General features: G+C 41.8%; 2 protein-coding genes across 3 annotated transcripts in view; both read left to right on the top strand.

Annotated features, from left to right (window-relative positions):
• On the top strand, positions 1–6,171 carry PRXL2A (peroxiredoxin like 2A). The gene is made up of 5 exons (XM_061373785.1): positions 1–213; positions 588–679; positions 4,235–4,375; positions 5,402–5,566; positions 5,705–6,171. The coding sequence occupies exons 1-5, from the start codon at positions 36–38 to the stop codon at positions 5,801–5,803; spliced, it is 675 nt and encodes a 224-aa protein (XP_061229769.1). The 5' UTR covers positions 1–35; the 3' UTR covers positions 5,804–6,171.
• A 7,648-nt stretch (positions 6,172–13,819) lies between these two features.
• TSPAN14 (tetraspanin 14) overlaps positions 13,820–17,834 on the top strand; it is a 41,097-nt gene continuing 37,082 nt past the window's right edge. Inside the window, exon 1 of one of the 2 annotated variants that reach the window (XM_061373784.1) lies at positions 13,820–14,326. The gene's annotated coding sequence lies outside the window, so the exon portion shown is untranslated. The remainder of the gene's footprint in view (positions 14,327–17,834) is intronic. The other variant, XM_061373783.1, reaches the window with a different exon arrangement.

Below are 17,834 nucleotides of genomic sequence, written 5' to 3'. Positions count from 1 at the left end.
ATGTTAGAGCTGTTTTCTTCTTTCTTTTTCCAGAAATGTCCTTCCTGCCTGACTTGGGAATCTTCACCATGGGCATGTGGTCTATTGGTCTTGGAGCTCTTGGTGCAGCTGTGACAGGGATCGTCATTGCTAACACTGATTTTTTTTTGTCCAAACCAGAAAAAGCTACGTTGGAGTTTTTAGAGGGGATAGAGCTAAAATCTTTGGGATCAGGTAAGATTCTGGATGTTTCAGTCCACATTCCTTTATAATTTGGTTTTTATAAGAACCTTTGTAAGGAAGAGAACCTTTGATGGAAGAGGTTTTCTTAGTCTTTTCTTGTTATGACACATAGTTGGTGTCTTTGATAGCTGATAATTTTGGTGAAGGAAAAGCAACTAAAGCTTACTTCTGGATGAAACGTGACATGCTTCTAAAAATCAATAAAAGAATAATACCCTGATATGCATACAGATTTATTTTTTTTCTGATAGAACTGTTTGAATGTGGAATTCCCTGCAGTGCTTTTTGTTGGTCCTTATAGCATTAGTCATTATATGCAAGAATGGCTGATATTATTGTTGATGCTGTTTCTCCTGTATACACAGAACAAAGGACATTCAAAGCAGGTGAACTATGGAGGAAAAATGGTGCAGTGATCATGGCTGTGCGAAGACCTGGATGTTTTTTGTGCAGAGAGGTAATTGTTGGGCTTAGGAATTAATTAGGAAGAGTTGAACTCTACTTGCATAGATACCTTTAAATAAAGGGACAGGGTGAATAGGACAGATACATATGAATTATATGAAAGGGCTTGTTTCCTAGCCCAAACAAGTCACCACCTAACAGCATACTTAGTTTTCTTTGCAGCTGATTTGTATAGCCTGATTTGTATAATTTATGTAGCTGATTTGTATAGATCCTGAAATTTTCCTTCTGAAGGCAATGGCTGCATCATTTTTACATCTGTCAGGGACCTAGCCAATGATAATTATAAAGGAAGACTACACAAAATCCAGCTAGTAATGAGTCTTACGAGCTAGTTGTATTCCCTATGTCCAAAATAAACCTCCATGAGCCTCTTTGAGTCTCTGGTCAAAAGTAGCCTAGGACTAGACTGGCAAAAAGCCATTGTATAAACTTCGTCAGCAAAAAGATGTGCATACCTGGGAGTCCCTCACTGTTCTGGATGCTGAATGTGAGGCAAGATGGTGAAGAGTCTGACGACAAGGAGTTACTGTTCGTAACAAGGAGGGTTTGGAAACAAAATCTGATCCTTAAGTTGGCATTAGGCTCCTTGGGTGGAGGTGGGAGAAGACACTTAAAATATGATTTGAATGTACCATGTGCCTGGGAAGAGCCATAACTTGCACCTTGGCCATTATTTTTCTCATAGCTATGGGGTTAAAAAATAGCTGTTACGTTGTTACTCACTATGACATGGAGTAGTTAATGTTGCAACCTCTTAATTAAGGGATCTGCTCCTATCAGTGGGAACTGCTTAAGTATATGTACAGTTCGTGGAAGGTCAAATATTAAAGTCCTTTGCTGTCAGAACAGGTGTAGCGTAGGCAGGCAGAGAACACACTATGTGCCTGACTGTGCCTTTCACATACAGTCAGACAGGAATTCATTCAGGTTTTGGGGTTTTTTTTTTAATACTACCTTCCTAAGTAGAAATAAAGTGCCAATTCAGGGAACTGTGGGTTGTTGTTATTTTTGTTTGTTTGCTTGTTTCGGGAAAATATTGAGGCGAGAAATTTAATTTTTCTAGTTCTTTTTCTTGGTTCAAAACTTCAAATTTTTAAGAGAGGCAGTCATTCGATCAGCTAATTAGGGCAAATAATTGTATTTTAACCATGAGACTGTTTAAAAAAACTTTTAAATTGCCTAAACTGAAGTTATTTTTGATTGTGGTGTGTTCAAAGCATTTGGGTGAGTTAACTCTCACCTTTCTCCTAAGAAAAAGTTAGCCAGTTCAGTCTGCTATTTGTTTTGGTCCATTAATATTTCTCCATAGTGTTAAAACTGCTGCTTTCTCCACTGTCACTGACTGAGCTGATGGAATGGTTCTATGTAGTGGCTTGCCATATCTGTTAACCTGCAGGAAGTAGGCTGGCTTGGGTTGTTTGGGTTTTTTTGCAAGAACCAAGGTACAGTTGGTTCCCACTATCTTACACCTTGGAAAGGATATTGAACTTTGGCCTTGTTGACAGCACCAAGAACAAATATATGCTTCCCTGGACACAGGGGCAGCATGTAAAGTTGCCATTCTACCTCACAGATCACCAACCTAATCTCAGTGGTGAGGACACACATCCTTTATCCACTGCAGAGGATGTCACAAGTCCTTTTGGATCATTGAGAATTGAGGCTTGTAGACTTAAGAAATACAGTCTTTTATCTTTATCATCTGCATCCTAACTCATCTGCTTTATTTTTTATTTTTTTTTTTAACATAAGACTATATTTAACAGAACTGCACTTCTGTATCTCATAGTCTGGATCCAGCCATGCAGTGATCCAGTGCTCCAGTCATTGTGAAAGTGCTGTGGGCTTGCTAAATATTGTAGGTATCAGCTCAAGCAGTCTAAAGTAGTGAAGAGCCTTAGTTAAACTATTAGAGGGATCAGCTGAAATGGGAATTGTTCTTTTGGGTTGCCCCTGCCTCAGTGGAAAGAGAAACTTTTGCTAGGTTGTGCTTGTCCACTTTTTGCAAAAGCAAGATAACAGTTTCACAGACCAGATGAAATGGTCATAGTCCTGTGGTAAGGCTGTACAGCTGTTACGTGATATATTTGCCCACAAAACCAGACTTTTTTGGCTTTTTCTTCTCCAAAAGGCTAATCAGGGTTTGATGGTATTGCTGTCTCTCCAGAGACAGTCATTTCAGGGCACCCCTGTACTAGCCTGGAATGTCAGTTCTCAGAAATGTTACGTCACAATATAAATCTTTTTTGTTTTGTTGGTTACAAGATTTTTGAATTATATAAAAAAATCCCAGACAAAATTGTTCTGTTGTTACTAATGCGCCTTTTAGGAAGATCATCAGGCATTTTGTTGAGAGAAATCAGAAAGTTATTACCAGATCTCTAAGAAGAGAAACAAGGGAAAAGATCTGCGTGTGTAAGCAATGATCCTTTAATTCTCACCACTCACTACTCTGTTTGCTTGTGATGCTGATGAATGCTTATCCATTTCCTCTGAAAAGACAGAGTACTGAACTAACTGCAAAGCTGCCTTTACCCTTTCAGCTACTGATGTCTTTCTCCAATGTCTTTTCTCCTATCTGTCTGCTACTTGGTAAATTCTAGATGTCCTGCAAGCCTTTGAGTTAAGACATTTTGGTTAGGTGGCTGAGTGTGTTCATGTCAGCTGCATAAATTTTTTACAAGTGTGGAGTGCTTTGTGGGAGTTTTGTCTAGTAAAAATGACCTTTCTCCACTGGAGATTATAGAATGGTTTGGGTTGAAAGACACCTCAAAGATCAGCTAGTTCCACCCCCCTTCTATAGGCAGGGACACCTACTAGATGAAATGAAACAAATTTATAATCTACAGTCTCATCTGTTGGAAACCTCAGAGGTCTTTGTATAAACTGTGGGATCTGGCATTCCTTCAGCAGAACAAGAAGTCCAGCAGATGAATGTTGACACCTTGCACTCACACACCAGAAGCAGCATTATTGCTTCTCGGATACTGAAGGTGGCTAAAGAAATTCTCTGATTATTTTCACGATCTAGAAAGGATAGTGCATCTTCACTCCATTACTTAATCTGCACTTGCATAGCCTGCTTCTGCATAGAGCCCTCAAAATAGCGTGCAAAAAGGGCCTGATAATGATGGCTATTTGGAAAAAAGGATTGGAAATTCTGGCCTGGGAAGGTTAAGTGATGTGTAGGCAGTACCTTTTTAATGTTCTGTAAACACTTGAAAAGATAGTTGAAGTCCTAGCACAGGCAAGGTATACCTACAGCTTTGAGTTAAAAATACGTTTTCTCCAGGATTTTAGTATTTTATCCAGTAAATGCTCAAAAAAATCTCCTTACTCCATGCTTACTGAATAAAATTTTACTAAATCTAATGAAGACCTGCCTGTGAGTAAAGCTAGCTTAAAAGTCTGATTTATAGGTCTGTTTCTGTTTTGTGCCTCAAGCTAGAACTTATGTATGTTTCTGATGTCCTTGAAATTCAAGGTGAAGCTTTCAATTTCCATTTACTGCCTAAAATGTTTGGGTTTTTTTTTCCTTTCTTAGGAGGCTTCTGAGCTCTCCTCTCTGAAACCTCAACTGTCAAAATTGGGTGTCCCTCTCTATGCTGTTGTGAAAGAGAAGATAGGGACTGAAGTGGAGGATTTTCAACCTTATTTCAAAGGAGAAATCTTTCTGGATGAAAAGGTATAGTTAAGCTGGTGTTCTCCTTTTGTTTAAAAACAAACTTGTGAATGTCCTTTTTGAAGAGCTTGTATAAATAATAGAGATGGAATGTGGTCTGAATGAGAAAAGATTGAGTAGCATTGTAGTTTAAGAAGTTTTAAGAAGTTTAAGTAGTTCAAGAAGTTAATTAGTTCTGCTTTTATGTATATATATCCTGCTCAGCTTACAAAATCACCTGTAGCTATGCACTGACAACATGCTTTTGCAGTATTGTTCCTCCCCTCCCCTTTAACAGGTAAACAAGATGGCATATTATTTAGTCCTTTCTTCCACTGGCAGTGTGACATTTGTGGTGTATGAATCAAGGTCTGAACATAATAAACATAATTAATTCCTGATATACAGGCCAAATTGCAGTGATATGGCTTGTCCCAGTACAGCAGCACATGCTTTATTCCTAATTTCATATCCTTCAAAACTACGGCCCTGCTTATTCCTTAACCGAGAAGATGCATTCAGAAATCATTTGGCTTCTGAAGGAAAAAGAATATGTAATACTCAAATCAATAGCAGATATGTTAATCGTCCCTCCACATTCTGCCTGTGTGAAAAATCAGGCTGATTTAAAAAAAATAATCAACCAGATTCACAAAACGGAAACCCCAGACAAAACAGGTGGTGATAAAAGTTTCAGGACTTGTACCCCTACTAGGATTTTTATTGTCATACTTCAAAAATAAAAAAGATGTTTATCACAAAGCACCCTTTTTGTCAGCAACAGGGATGTAGATATACACAGGGCTGAAATACCTGTGGATCAGCTTAAAATCCACATGAATAGTGGCAGTGCCACTAGTTGACTGTGGAGTCAAGTGGTGAGGTAGTGTGTTAAGGAGGTTAGTTCAGATGCAGTTTCTTTTTAGCTATGCCTGGTTAGCTGTTGTGTGGTGTGACCTTTCTTGGATACAGGGCTGCCTGGTTTCCTGAATTTCATTTGAGAGGAAAAGTTCTTTTCGCTTTGCTGAGATATGTTCTGTTTCCCTGCAGAAAGGCTTCTATGGACCACGCAGACGAAAAATGATGATATCGGGTTTCTTCCGCTATGGAGTCTGGCAAAATTTCTTCCGTGCTTGGAAAAGCGGGTATAGTGGTAACCTGGAAGGAGAAGGATTCACCCTGGGAGGAGTATATGTGATCGGTGCTGGAAGACAGGTACTGCAGACCATCTCCCTGGGCTTTTATGTCTTCTGTGAGACTAAAAGTTTCTTCTGCGTAATTGTTCAGTTGCTGGCCAGTTGATCTGCTGTAGGGATACTAGTGTAAGAATTTCTCTCTTGTGTCTTTGACTAGGGTGTTTTACTGGAGCATCGTGAAAAAGAATTTGGAGACAAAGTCAACCTTACATCTGTCCTTGAAGCTGCTGAGAAGATAAAACCCCAAGGTTCATAAGTGGAAAAATGGCTGCACGTGTTTCTGACCACAGCTCGAAATGTTGAATGCATCTATTTCTTGAATGTTGCAGTTAATTGCTTTTTAACTATTCAGTGATCAGTGCAGAGGACAGATTCTCTATTCAAATACAGAAAATCATGAAAGTCCTCCTGGATCTTCTTTTGTTGCTTTGCAGCCTTTCAGGTGGTCAGGATTTCAACTGCTTTTTTGTGCCTGGCTGTATTAATGAAAGGCTGGTTCTAAAATCCGTCCTAGTGTAGATGTTTCCAGTCAGTCAGTTGAAAACCTTCCTACCTAGGGGAGCACATCTTTGCTAAGGCTGAAGTAATGGGGTTGAAGGATAATAAAACTTTATATAAATGAAATGCCTTTGCTTTTTGCTTTTTTCATTAACTTGTAAACACACTGGTGTTTGTAGAAGACTAAATCATGTCAGACTAGATTATTCTAAGATTCTGCATTCAAGAAATACAGCTATGTCTACCGATTAGGTTTCTTGTTAACTGCTGGCTCTAGATCTTCCAGCTTTATGTTATTCCCTGCAAAGAAGATTGAAGACATCTGGTGTTCACTTCAGAAGATAACTGTGGCATGAGTGCAAGTTCCTTCTTGTGGTTTAAGATTCTAAAAAAAAAAAATTAAAAATATAGGGAATAGTAGCAGAGAGCAGATTAGGTAGATCCAGTCTTGAATTCTGTAGTAGAATGACTGGGCTGTTACTTCTAAAAATAGATGTAGTGTTGCACTACATTCATGACAGCCAGCACCATGCATAGCCAAATATATACACCTAGGCTGAAGTGTGAACACAACAGCATGAATTTTCCAAATGTGCTAATGTTTCAAAGTCTAAACAAAATTTTAACATTTCACTTAGAGAATTATCAAGTGTTGAGTATCCTTCATTAGCTGGTGTATGTAAGAGGCTAGGTAACTTATGAAAATATATGGGCTGGGACATACTAAGCTAGCAGAAGTATTCTTTTGTCCTGGCAGCAGGTGAGTCTGAACTGTCATTCTGCTTTCTTCTAGCCTTAATGAAACCTTTGTGTATCATTTGTGCTGAGGGCAGGGACACTTTGCACCTCTGAAACTTTGGTAATATGCCTATTTCTGCTCTGTGTGCCTGTATGTCTGTATTGTTGAGCTGTGTGGAAAAAAATGGTCATACATGAGCCTGACTGTACGAAACCTAAATGCTAGAAACTCTAGAACTTCACAAGCAGCAAGGCCTGGCCTTGGTTTGTATTATGGAGTAATCAGTTATGGAGGGTTTAAAATTGCATCATTACAGATGAAATCCTGACTATTATTATTATTATCATCATTATTATTTATGTCCAGGCAGAACTAATTTTAACTGAAAATACTGATGTGCCCTTCAAAGTCTGTTCTTCACAGTTGCCTAAAACAACACTAGCAGTACGAATTTTGAGTGACTTACATGCATCAAGATATTTCATTTGAAAACTGAATGGAAATTGGACTCATGTGCTATCAGGTGAAATTTGTGTTTAACTGTCCTGGGGGATGGATGAAGGATCAAGAGTTTGGAGAGTAGAGCAGCAGAGTCTACAACAAATTGACTACATGATTCAGACTTTCTCTATAAAGGCTCTCCTAGGAGTCATGGACAGGTGCAGAGAACCATGTATTGTGTCTGTCCCATGTTCTGAGCTGCTTTTGTAAGTATGCCCATAAAATGGTGTCAGGAAGCTGTTGGGTGCTTGAAGACATAAAAAGGCTGACTGGAGGTGGGCTCCTCTGAATGGCATCCAGAGCAGCCAGGCAGCTGCCAAAAGTTGTGCTTGAGGGCTTTTTTTGTCCTGGATTTTAGCACTGAAAGGAAGTATCCATATCATGAGTGCTTTCCTGACACAAGGCACCTAAAACTCTACAAACCTGCAAAGTTCAAAGCATTGTGTAAGTGTCCACTTGTGTGCGGTAGGCGTATTGTTACTGTGGAGTGCAGTAGGAAACATGCTGAAAGAAATGGATGTGAGCTACTGTTTCTTAGTTGCAAGATGCAATTAATTACAGAAATCTTGCTTACAATAGGAGATTTCTGGATCGTGGCTCCTGTAGAGTTTTGAGTTTTCTTTTCAGCGGGAACTGGAAAGCTTTGCCATTTACAGAGAACAGGTCTTACACAGAGACAGGCAAAGAAGTTACTGATCTTAGACCTGGATTTCAGGCCTTGTTCCAAGGGCTGTGTATGCCTTTCACATAAACATGAAATGTGAAAAACATAAACAGTCCTTGGAGAACAGAATCAAAGCCAGACAAATTCCAAGAAATTTAAGATAAACTGAAGTGCCTTTAGAACCTGCTAAATCTGGAGAGCATCTGTTTACAATCTTGCGTATATGTAATTGTATTCCAACCACTTTAACAGAACTGGCCACCAGTTCTGTCACTGAGGCTGCAGAAAGTCCTAGACAATGACAAGGATGCTACACAGGGTTGCAGTGTTGCTGTTAGCTGACCCAAAGGGAACTGTGTTTTACGATCTTGGAAGCCATCATATCCAGCATTTAGAATGTTTAGCTGAGGTATAATGGCTGTTAAACATACTAATGCTACAAGAAGATGAAATGTTCTTCTAGTGTAGAAACATTTTTAGATAGAACTGTGAAGTCCTTTTGAGCATATTTATTAAAATACTCATGGAGACTAAAAGTTCTCTGCTCTGTCAGTTTCAGCAAAAGCACATATACTGTAACCACATTAGACAGATTCGGGAGTGTGTTTTCTTACTGCTAATAGCAATAGTTCCCCATAACAGGTAGTGGGACAGTGTACTTCTTGATTGGAAAGTTACATAAGCTTACCCACATTTTGAAGTTTTCTAACCCTGTCTTTTGGTCAGTCAGAGATCAAGTCAAAATTTGGAGTCACAAAAGTTCCAAATGGTATTTGAAAACGTTCTGAAGAATTACTAATAAATGTTTGGGTTTGGGTTTTTTTAAGCCAACCTTGGGATTTTTTGGAGTTGACTCATGCTTTCTGAACTCCCTCTTGACAAAATACCAATGGAGAGGATAGAAAATACATAATGCTTAGGAGCAGTTAATAGGAATTGGAAATAGGTGGTCTCAAAGAAATAAAAATGACAGCAAAATAGTAAGTGAGGAACAAATGAATTCTAAGTGAATTTCTGATGTTGGAGACTGTGAGGGTTTAAAAAATGTTTTCTTTAGAATGTTATTAAAAACCGATTTATTTAATTGCTGATTTTGTTGTACCAACAGCTACCTCTGCTGGCTCAGTTCCTTGTGTGCATCTAAATGTTTTGGCTTTTTTCTTTTTCCCCTTTAACACAATATGTACACGAAATCTAAATCATTTCTCAGTTCATCAAATATCACATCACAGTTCAACATTCAGCTGGTTACTGGAAACTCTTTAATAACTTAAAGTTTGCTTATTGTGACTTGAGAAGGAAAACTCCCTGGTAGTAATTTCTCTTCAGTTGACTTTCCCTTGTTTGTATGCCTGTCCGTCCTCTTTTTTTCAGTGCAGAAACAGGCTTGGGGAAAAAAAAAAAAAAAAAGAAGAAAAGAAAAAAAAAAAGCTGTGAAGTCAATGGTGTAGATGTAATACAGGAAGGTGCTTTTTACTTGAACTTTTAAAAATAGCGATTACATTTCCTAGCAGTGATGTCCTTATTTGCCATTAGAAAAATGGTCTGTCTTAAAGGGTGTTTTCTGGTTTTTGTTTCCCCGTGTGGGTTACCCATTTTCACAGCTGTCAGACTGCCTGCAGCTGGTGCTAATATCCACAAGGAGAAGGAAGTGCCAAGGCATCCCTGCCATTTTCTGATGCCTTTCCTGTAATGCACTGTGGTAGGAAGGAAAAGAGCAAATTTCTTTTTCTCCTTGAACCACTGGATGTCACTGCTACCCCAGCCAAAGCGAAGGTCAGCACTAAATCCACGGTTTTTTTCTGCAGTAAAAGATTTGCATAACAAAGATGCCAGGAACAGACCACAATAGATTCCGATTAGTCTGGAAGAAAGCTGTTAGAAGAAACACATACTCCTGCGATCTTTTTACTTGGGTGGATGTTTTCCTTTCAACATAAGGAGCTTAAAGGAAGGATATATATTGTATTGAATGGTGCAGTCTGTGATATATAGATTTTTTAAATGAGTGTGGAGGGAATAAATTATTAACAGACTCACTGTTATTCTTACCAATGGTTTATGGTTTTAGGCTGTCTTTATCCCACAGGCTTCTGTCAGACACTGATGAAGTGGAGCCGGAGTAGACAGGTACAATCACCATCATCATGGCTTGACTTCATGAATGAAGATTTGGGAAGGGCTTTACCCACACTTACTACAAGTGTGCTGATGACTAAAAAGGCCAGTGTGGGATAGGCAAATCTGGTTGCAATAAGCACAACAAAAAGTCTCCTTGGGTGGTATAGGCAGGGTGCGATTCTTTCTACATTGTCTTTTCTCCTTGAGACTAGGTCTGCATGTGTTCTCAAAGGAGACAACGGAATTATGTATGGTGTGTCTCCAAGTCTCCTGGCTGGAGGCCAAGGTGGACCACTGATGGTAGTCAATATGGCCAAGGCTAAGGTATTGTTTCAGGGAATCCTTATATCTCTTCTTTGGGGCACTTCTCTTGTGGCAACCAGTGGCAAGTTCACCGTAAAACACAATCTTGGGGAGGTGATGATCCTTCATCCTAGAGATGTGCCCTGTCCAGCACAGCTGCAATTTTAGCAATATGGCCTCAATACTGGTGACCCCTGCCTGCTCAAGGACAGTGACATTTGACACAGTCAGTCCAATGAATGTTTAGAATTGAACGGAGGCAGCGCTAATGAAAGCATTCGAGGAGTCGCAGGTGATGGCGGTAGATAACCCATGATTCAGACCCATATAAAAGAGTAGACAGCACAATGGCTCTATAAACATTAATTTTTGTACTTCTCTTCAGGTGTTTGTTGCACCAGACTCTTTTACGGAGTTTTCTGAAGGCTCTACATGCCTTTGCTATTCTGTTATCTCTTTGTAGATCGTGACATCTGAGGAAATAATGCTTCCCAAATAGCTGAACTGCTGAACAGACTTAAGCTCTGACTCACCAATGGTAATGTGGGGATGGTGATAATCTTGTGGTGCAGCTTGTTAGAGCAATACTATCTTCTTCAAGCTGACTTCCTGCCCAAAAAGCTCATCTGCCTCTGCAAAGATGTTAAACACTGCAGAGCTGCTTCTGTGTGGGCAACAAGGGCGGCATGGTCAGCAAAAAGCAGTTCACGGACAAGATGATTTAAGGTCTTAGTGTGGGCCTTCAGTTGCCTCAGATTGAATAGGTTCCCATCAGTATGATATTGAATATAAATGCCGTTTTGTTCATCAAGGTCTACCGTAGCCCTTCGGAGCATCATGCTGAAGAAGATTGTGAATAAAGTTGGTTTCACACCATTGGTTATTGGGAAGGGCTCAGAGAGTGCATTGCCATATCTGACTTGGACTTGCTGATCCTCATGTAACAGAATAATCATTTTGAGGAACTTGGGAGGACAACCTAATGGTTCCAAGATCAGCCACAGGACTTTTCTACTCAGTGTCAAAAGCTTTGGTGAGGTAACAGCAGAGGGAGCTAGGGAGATGAAAAAAATATTGCGGAAATCATGCATGAAGTTAACGAATAAAGTTAAATTGCTGATTCAGTCCATTCCACTCTCATTTTATCTGATACCTGAATAGTTGAATCATAATTTATTCTTCTTCTAATTGATCTCTAAAATTTTATAAAGTATTTCCCTAAAATATTTCTACTTTCTCTTTTAGATCCATCTACTGATTTCTTCGAAGTCATTTAGTCTCCCAGCAGCTTTTTTCTCCTTCACCCACCTCTCTCTTAACCTTGTAGTTATCAAAACTACATGGTAATTCCAACTGATTTCCAGAAACCTCCCTGCATAAATAAGAATTTTCATTGAAAAGTTGTGTTTGATGATGATGCTGAGCAGATACAGTGGAATTGGTGAATAGACTCTGGTCATACCATTTTCCACCAGCTACTCCTCATAATGGATCAGTCATTAATTTCAAGAAATGTCTTGGATTAGTCAGAGGAAACAGCTCTGACAAACTATACACAAACTTTGGCCTGCACAAATTCACTAAAAAAAAATCAGACTATTTTCATTCCTGCAGTATTAATACACCCTTTTACTGTTGAAGTGACTGCCTTTTAGAAGTTTTCCAATTTGCCTTAGCGCTTAGATAATGTTTCTTTGATGGTTTAAATTTTTAATCTTATTTGCAGCACAGTGAAGCACACAGAACAGAGATAACATCACAGGTAAATAAATGGGACATAGTTTGTTTGAACTAAGTCCATGCTAACAATGAACAATTCAACTACTTTGTGAACTGCTAACACTAACTATTTTAAGTGAGTATTTTAAATTGTAAGAGAACCTGATTTGACTGATGAATGCCCTTCCTAATTTCATAAGCCTTATATCATAAGGCTGCCGAGTTTCCCTGAAATTTCCCATTTCCCTTGCTGAATCTTATCAGTTACAATTGCACTCTCCATCTTCCCATCTCTTAGAGAAGCAGCACACTGGAGCTTTCTGTCTTGGTTCTGAACTTTCTGACAGTGTCACTCAGTGCTCTGTAAGATGACTTAGGTTCTTCTGAGATGGAGTCTTTTTACCACCTGATAATTGACTGACCTTTCCTAGCTCCACTTCCTTACTTAGATCCTTTCTAAAATTCAGGTGATTCTTTTAGGATTGTCTTCCAGCTTTACCAGTCAATTACATTCTACTATGGTTTCTAAGAAACCTTGACCAAGCTTGGGGATGCCTTGCAAACTGCTCCTGCCCATCCCCCCTTTTAAAAAACAGTTATTTGAACAACTGCATAGAAAGCAAGAGAAGGAATTTTGATAATGCGACCAGTGGATGGGTCACACACTGCTGTCTGCTTTCTCTGACTTCAGATGGGTGTGGACGAAGGGAACTGTCCATTTATTCCATATCAATTCTATGATGCTTTTGTTCTCCTTGACCTAGTGAAGAATTATCACACAAGAGAACTAATAAGCTGACACTGTTTTATTGCTCCACAGTTCCTTTCACCCTTCAGCTAAGCACTTAGTGGGAATGCTGCTGACTTCGGTGAGCAGCACCCCTGATCTAGGGGAAATAAGGAAGTCCCCAAAGTCCAAGCCCTGAAGTAGGTGAAGCGAATGAAGCAAAGCCCTGAAGTGTAGCAAATGTGAGAATGCCTCTGATGTGGAACTGCCTTCCTTAGCCTAGCTTTGCCTTCTTGCACAAAACGTATTTTCATAGTTAGTGAGGCACTGCAGAAAACAGTTTATATGAGGAAGAGAATGAAGATGACAGAATTGTTTCCCTGTGTCAAGAGAGATCATTAGGTACAGAATAGATGGGAAGAGAAGCAGTGCATGGAAGTTAAAAGCTAAGCTAGAGAGGGAAGGGGAGGACATTTCCACCTACCAGGCAGAGACTACCTCAGGTGTGCGCTATCACTTGCTCAGCACATGGGTTTAAAAACCACAGCTCCTCTCTTCTCACCCTTCTATGTTCCCAGCACCTTGGAAGCGAAATTTAAAAGCCACAGGATGCTTTAAGACTTCTTCAGGGTATCCTTTTCTTTTCCTTTCCTTTTCTCCCTCTGGCTTTTCAGGTAAAGGTCGATTGCTCCTTCACTATTACCCTGGGAGTGCTGTCCCTAGCATGCTTATTCTCGCTCCGAAGGCCCTCGCGTTGGGAGGAAACACAGCTGAGGGGACGGGCCAGCGGCGCAGGCAGCTGCCGAGCTCCCTCAGCCCAGGGCGGGGAGCGGTGCAGGTTGGCTTTTCGCGCTTCTTCCGCAGGACGGGGGACACGGCCATCTCGACCGCAAAATTAGTCTAAAATAAACGAAGCTGACGGCCTTACTGAGGGGCACGGCCTTCCACTCGCTAAGCCGCCGGAGGGGGCTGCGGGGACCGCCCGAAGGGAAGCGGCTGAGGTAGCGTGACGGATGGTTGTTCCCGCCGCTGGGGCGGGGCGAGGGCCTCTGCGCTCGCAGCTCCGCCCGGCCTCTGGGGTCCTCCTAGGGTGCCGGCGTTACCCCGCCAGCTGGGGGGGACGCCTGTGGAAGTCACGGCAGGAGAAGTCAGTGGAAAGCCTGCAGGACCCTGTGGGGTTGGAGGAAGAGCTGTGTTTCCTGTGCGTCCCCTTTGTGTGGAGCACGGCTGCGTGTGGGGAGCAGGCGTGGCCGGAGGAACGGGTGTGCATTTCCGCGCTTCTCGGCCGCCGGCGGGAGCAGGGCAGTGGCAGTGCGGCTCGACTCTGCAGAGGTAGCCCGGCCCTGGTGGCTGGCCGCGTCTGCTGCGGGGAAGTTCCGGGAGTGTTGCCGCGCCGTGCCCATGGACTAGCCGAGGCAGCGGAGGGAACCCCGGTTACGCCGACCTCCGTCTCACCTCCCCTGCCCAACTTGGCGAAACTTAGCGAGTGAGCAGGCTGCTGCCCCTGGTGAGTTCCTGCCCGCGCAGCCGCCGACCCGTCGCCCCCCTGAGCCGTCCGACCCGGGGGTCGCGCCGCGGCCCGGATGCACGGAACCCTTTCTGTTCCTTGTTTTTAAGCACGGGCATTTTGATTTTCCCTGGACCATGGCTCTCTACTGCAACGTTCTTTGAGAGCTATCAGCCATTGAACTGGGCCGGGAGCAGGCGCTCCTAGACTGCCTTACTTCGGGGTGGGCAGCAGCCCTCCGACTTGCAAGTTTCTCTAAAACGCGGGGCTGTGGTGAGTTTTTGCCATTGTCCTTGTCCGTTAAAGGAAGCCGGAGAGGCTGGGCGAGGCTTCCTCTGGGAGTACACGCGGAGTTCAGTGAGGTGCCACAAGGGAGAAAAACAATTTTGTTTTCTAATTTTTTTAAAAGCCTTTTGGGGTGCTGCAGGCGCAGGGCGGCCTTTGGCAGCTCCTTACTCCGCCGTCCCACCGGCTGCTGCTAGCCTCTCAGTCCAGGCTTTGCGGTTAGAAGAAGCAAGTGTACTGTGTTTGCGAGAATCGAGGCCTGTAACTTTTGTTTATTATTATTTTAACTTTAATTGCGTGCAAGCAGTGTTAGCGAGGAACCTTTCTGATACCTTTTCACCTGCTTGCCGAAACAGGCCTGGCCGCTGAGCAGGGCGTCACCTGAGGTGAGGCGGGGCGAGGCGAGGCGAGGCGAGCCGAGGCCTCGCTGAACTGCCGGCCTTGTTCCGGCTCCTGGGGGTTCCCAGGAACGGTGTTTGGATAATTGTCGTATCACCAGTTCCTGTTTGGTCATTTACGTTCTACCTGGTTGTCTTTAGGTTCAGGTGAATGTCTTATTTCTGGTCTGTGACCGCTACAGAGCGCTGCTGAGAAGCCACTACATACAGACCCTATGAGAAGAGTTCAAGTGAAATGTATTATGTACAGTTCATGTGGAGAAAGTGTTGGTGTGGTTTGTTTTGTTTTTTTCTTATTCCCTTTGTAAACTTTTTTTATAAGGAAGGGAATGGCCCTTGTGCACTTCTAGGGAGAGGGTTTAGGCTAATCTGGAAAATGCTTGGTATAACAGAAGACCTGTGATGTTATACCTGCCTAACTTCAGTACTGTATTTTTCTGTGTGTGTGTAGAACAAACCACGATTTTACACTTTCAGATTATCTGCAGAAGGCTGTTAAGCATATATCTAACTTCACATGCTTCATGTAGACTTTGTGGTTTCATTTTGAGCCTTTCTGTATTAAAAAAAAAAGCCACCACACTGTAAGTTATTTATGTTGATTTTCCTTTCCGCATAGGTCCTCAAAGGTGATGGTGGTGGAGGGAAGGATATTTTAGGATAACTGACAGGATAAGATTTTTCCAGTATTGCCTTTCTCCTCTTTCTTTCTTTCTTCTTTCTTTCTTTGTTTCTTTCTTTCTTTTTTGTTATAGGGACATAAAGCTTGTGACCTAGAGCTCTGGAATAAAATGGAAGGAAACCAGCTCCTAGAGAGTGGAATTACAGAGTATGACTTTTTCAGAAATGCTCAGTGGGGTGCTGATTCCTTCTGGCTATCTCCAGCAGTGAGTTAGGCATCAGTACTCAGATGTTCTTAGAGCTTCCTGAGCCACTTTATATTTACAATAAATGTGTGAAACTTTTAATGCTTGGATGTGGATAATTGAGGTGCTACTACTACTTGGTTGACAGAGGAATTGTGTGGGGAGAGAAGTGGTCAGGTAGGAACTTAAGTGTAGTCATTGGTGTAAAGTAGGAATGAGCTGTGGAGGGAAAATACTTTGCAGCTTTTGGGTATTTTTGTTGTATTTTTAAACAAATACAAGACATCTCTGTTGGTGGAACCTAGTGTTCTTTATCTTCTGGCTAATGACATGGGAAGAGGGTACTTTTAGGGTATGATGTCTTTTAGCTCTGTTCTTGTGGGGTGGATTGGAACAAATGTAGTAATATCACCTGTCCTTTAGAAGATTCTCATATTCAAAATTACCATGCCACTGAAACACCAGTTTTTTGAAGTAGATTCCCGAAAGTTTGGAAGTGCATTTGTACTACTGTGGAAAACCAATGTGCAAGTAAGTTACATGGTTGGCATTTTACTTTTGTTGAATTTGCTCATAGATAAACTTGCTAAAGGTGAGGTCTGGAACTAAATCAAAATAATTAGAAGTTACTCCTCTGTCTGGTGTGTGCTCTGTGTAATTTTTATTTAGTGTAAGTTGATCCAGTTAGCTTAATTTGTAGATTCCTTTGTGTTATTGTTCTCTCCAGTCCCCAGGTAAGAGGACCAAATCAGAAGAAACCTCACGAGTCTAAACTGAGTTGTCGTCTTGTCTTGTCTCTGGGCATAGGCTTTGCCTCACATTTAGTGCATTGTAGAATAATTAATCTTGTGCTGTTTGCCTGTTTAAAGCCTCTTTTTTTTTTCCCCTCTCTTCCTTGTCCCCTTGCACAGGGGAGGCGGGGTGGCAGAAAAGAAAGAAAAATACATTTTCTTGTTAGGAATAGTGGCTGTGCAAGAGCCTTCGTGTAGGTAACGTACCTGACAGGACTGAAATGGGTTATATTCTGGGCTTACATTTTTCTGCCTTTGTGCTTTGTAATGCTTAATGAAAAGATCATAAAAAACCCTTGCTCTGAGCCCTAAAATGCTATCTAACTTTCAGAAAAGCCCGCAAGTAAAAGCCTTCTTGATTCACATAAGGCATAAATGTCTCCTTTGTCTGAGCCCTAAAATGCTATCTAATTGGGCAAACTGCAGCTGAGAAGGACCTGGGAGTGTTGGTAGGTGATAAGTTGACTATGAGCTGGCAGTGTGGCTTTGCAGCCAGAAGGGCCAACACTTTCTTGGAGTGCATCTGGAGGAGTGTGGCAGCAGGTTGAGGGAGGTGATCCTCCCTCTCTACTCGACCTTAGTGAGGACACATCTGGAGTACTGTGTCCAGTTCTGAGCCCATCAGTACAAGAACAAAAGAGCTACTGGAGAGGGTCCAGCAGAGAGCCACAAGCATGATCAAGGTTCTGGAGCATCATTTATGAGGAGAGACTGTGGAAGGTGGGCCTGTTTATTCTAGAGAAGAGAAGACTAAGAGGGGATCTCATTAATGTATATCAATATCTCAAAAGTGGGTGCCAGGAGGATGGTACCAGACTCTTTTCAGTGGTGCCCAGTGACAGGACAAGGAGCAATGGCCATAAACTAAACCAGAAAGCTTCACCTAGACATGAGGAAGAACTTATTTATGTTGAGTGTGGCAGAGCAATGGAGCAGGCTGCCCATGAGGGTTGGGGAGTCTCCCTCTCTGGAAACATTCAAAACCTGCCTGGATGTGTTCCTGTGTAACCTTCTATAGGTGACCCTGCCATGGCAGGGGGGTCAAACTAGATGATCTCCAAAGGATCCTTCCAACCCTTGTGATTATGTGATTCTCTTTTGTGTTGAAGATGTAACTTTTTGGTCTTAGATGTAGCAAGAAGATTGTTGACATGGTTTAAGAATTTAT

The sequence above is a fragment of the Neopsephotus bourkii genome, unplaced genomic scaffold (assembly GCF_033783945.1).
Source record: "Neopsephotus bourkii isolate Nb327-2 ecotype Australia unplaced genomic scaffold, CSIRO-AGI_Nbou_v1 NB_1634, whole genome shotgun sequence".
Lineage (NCBI taxonomy): Eukaryota > Metazoa > Chordata > Aves > Psittaciformes > Psittacidae > Neopsephotus > Neopsephotus bourkii.
Note: the sequence above shows the minus strand (reverse complement) of the source record. Positions and strands in the feature narration are given on the sequence as shown.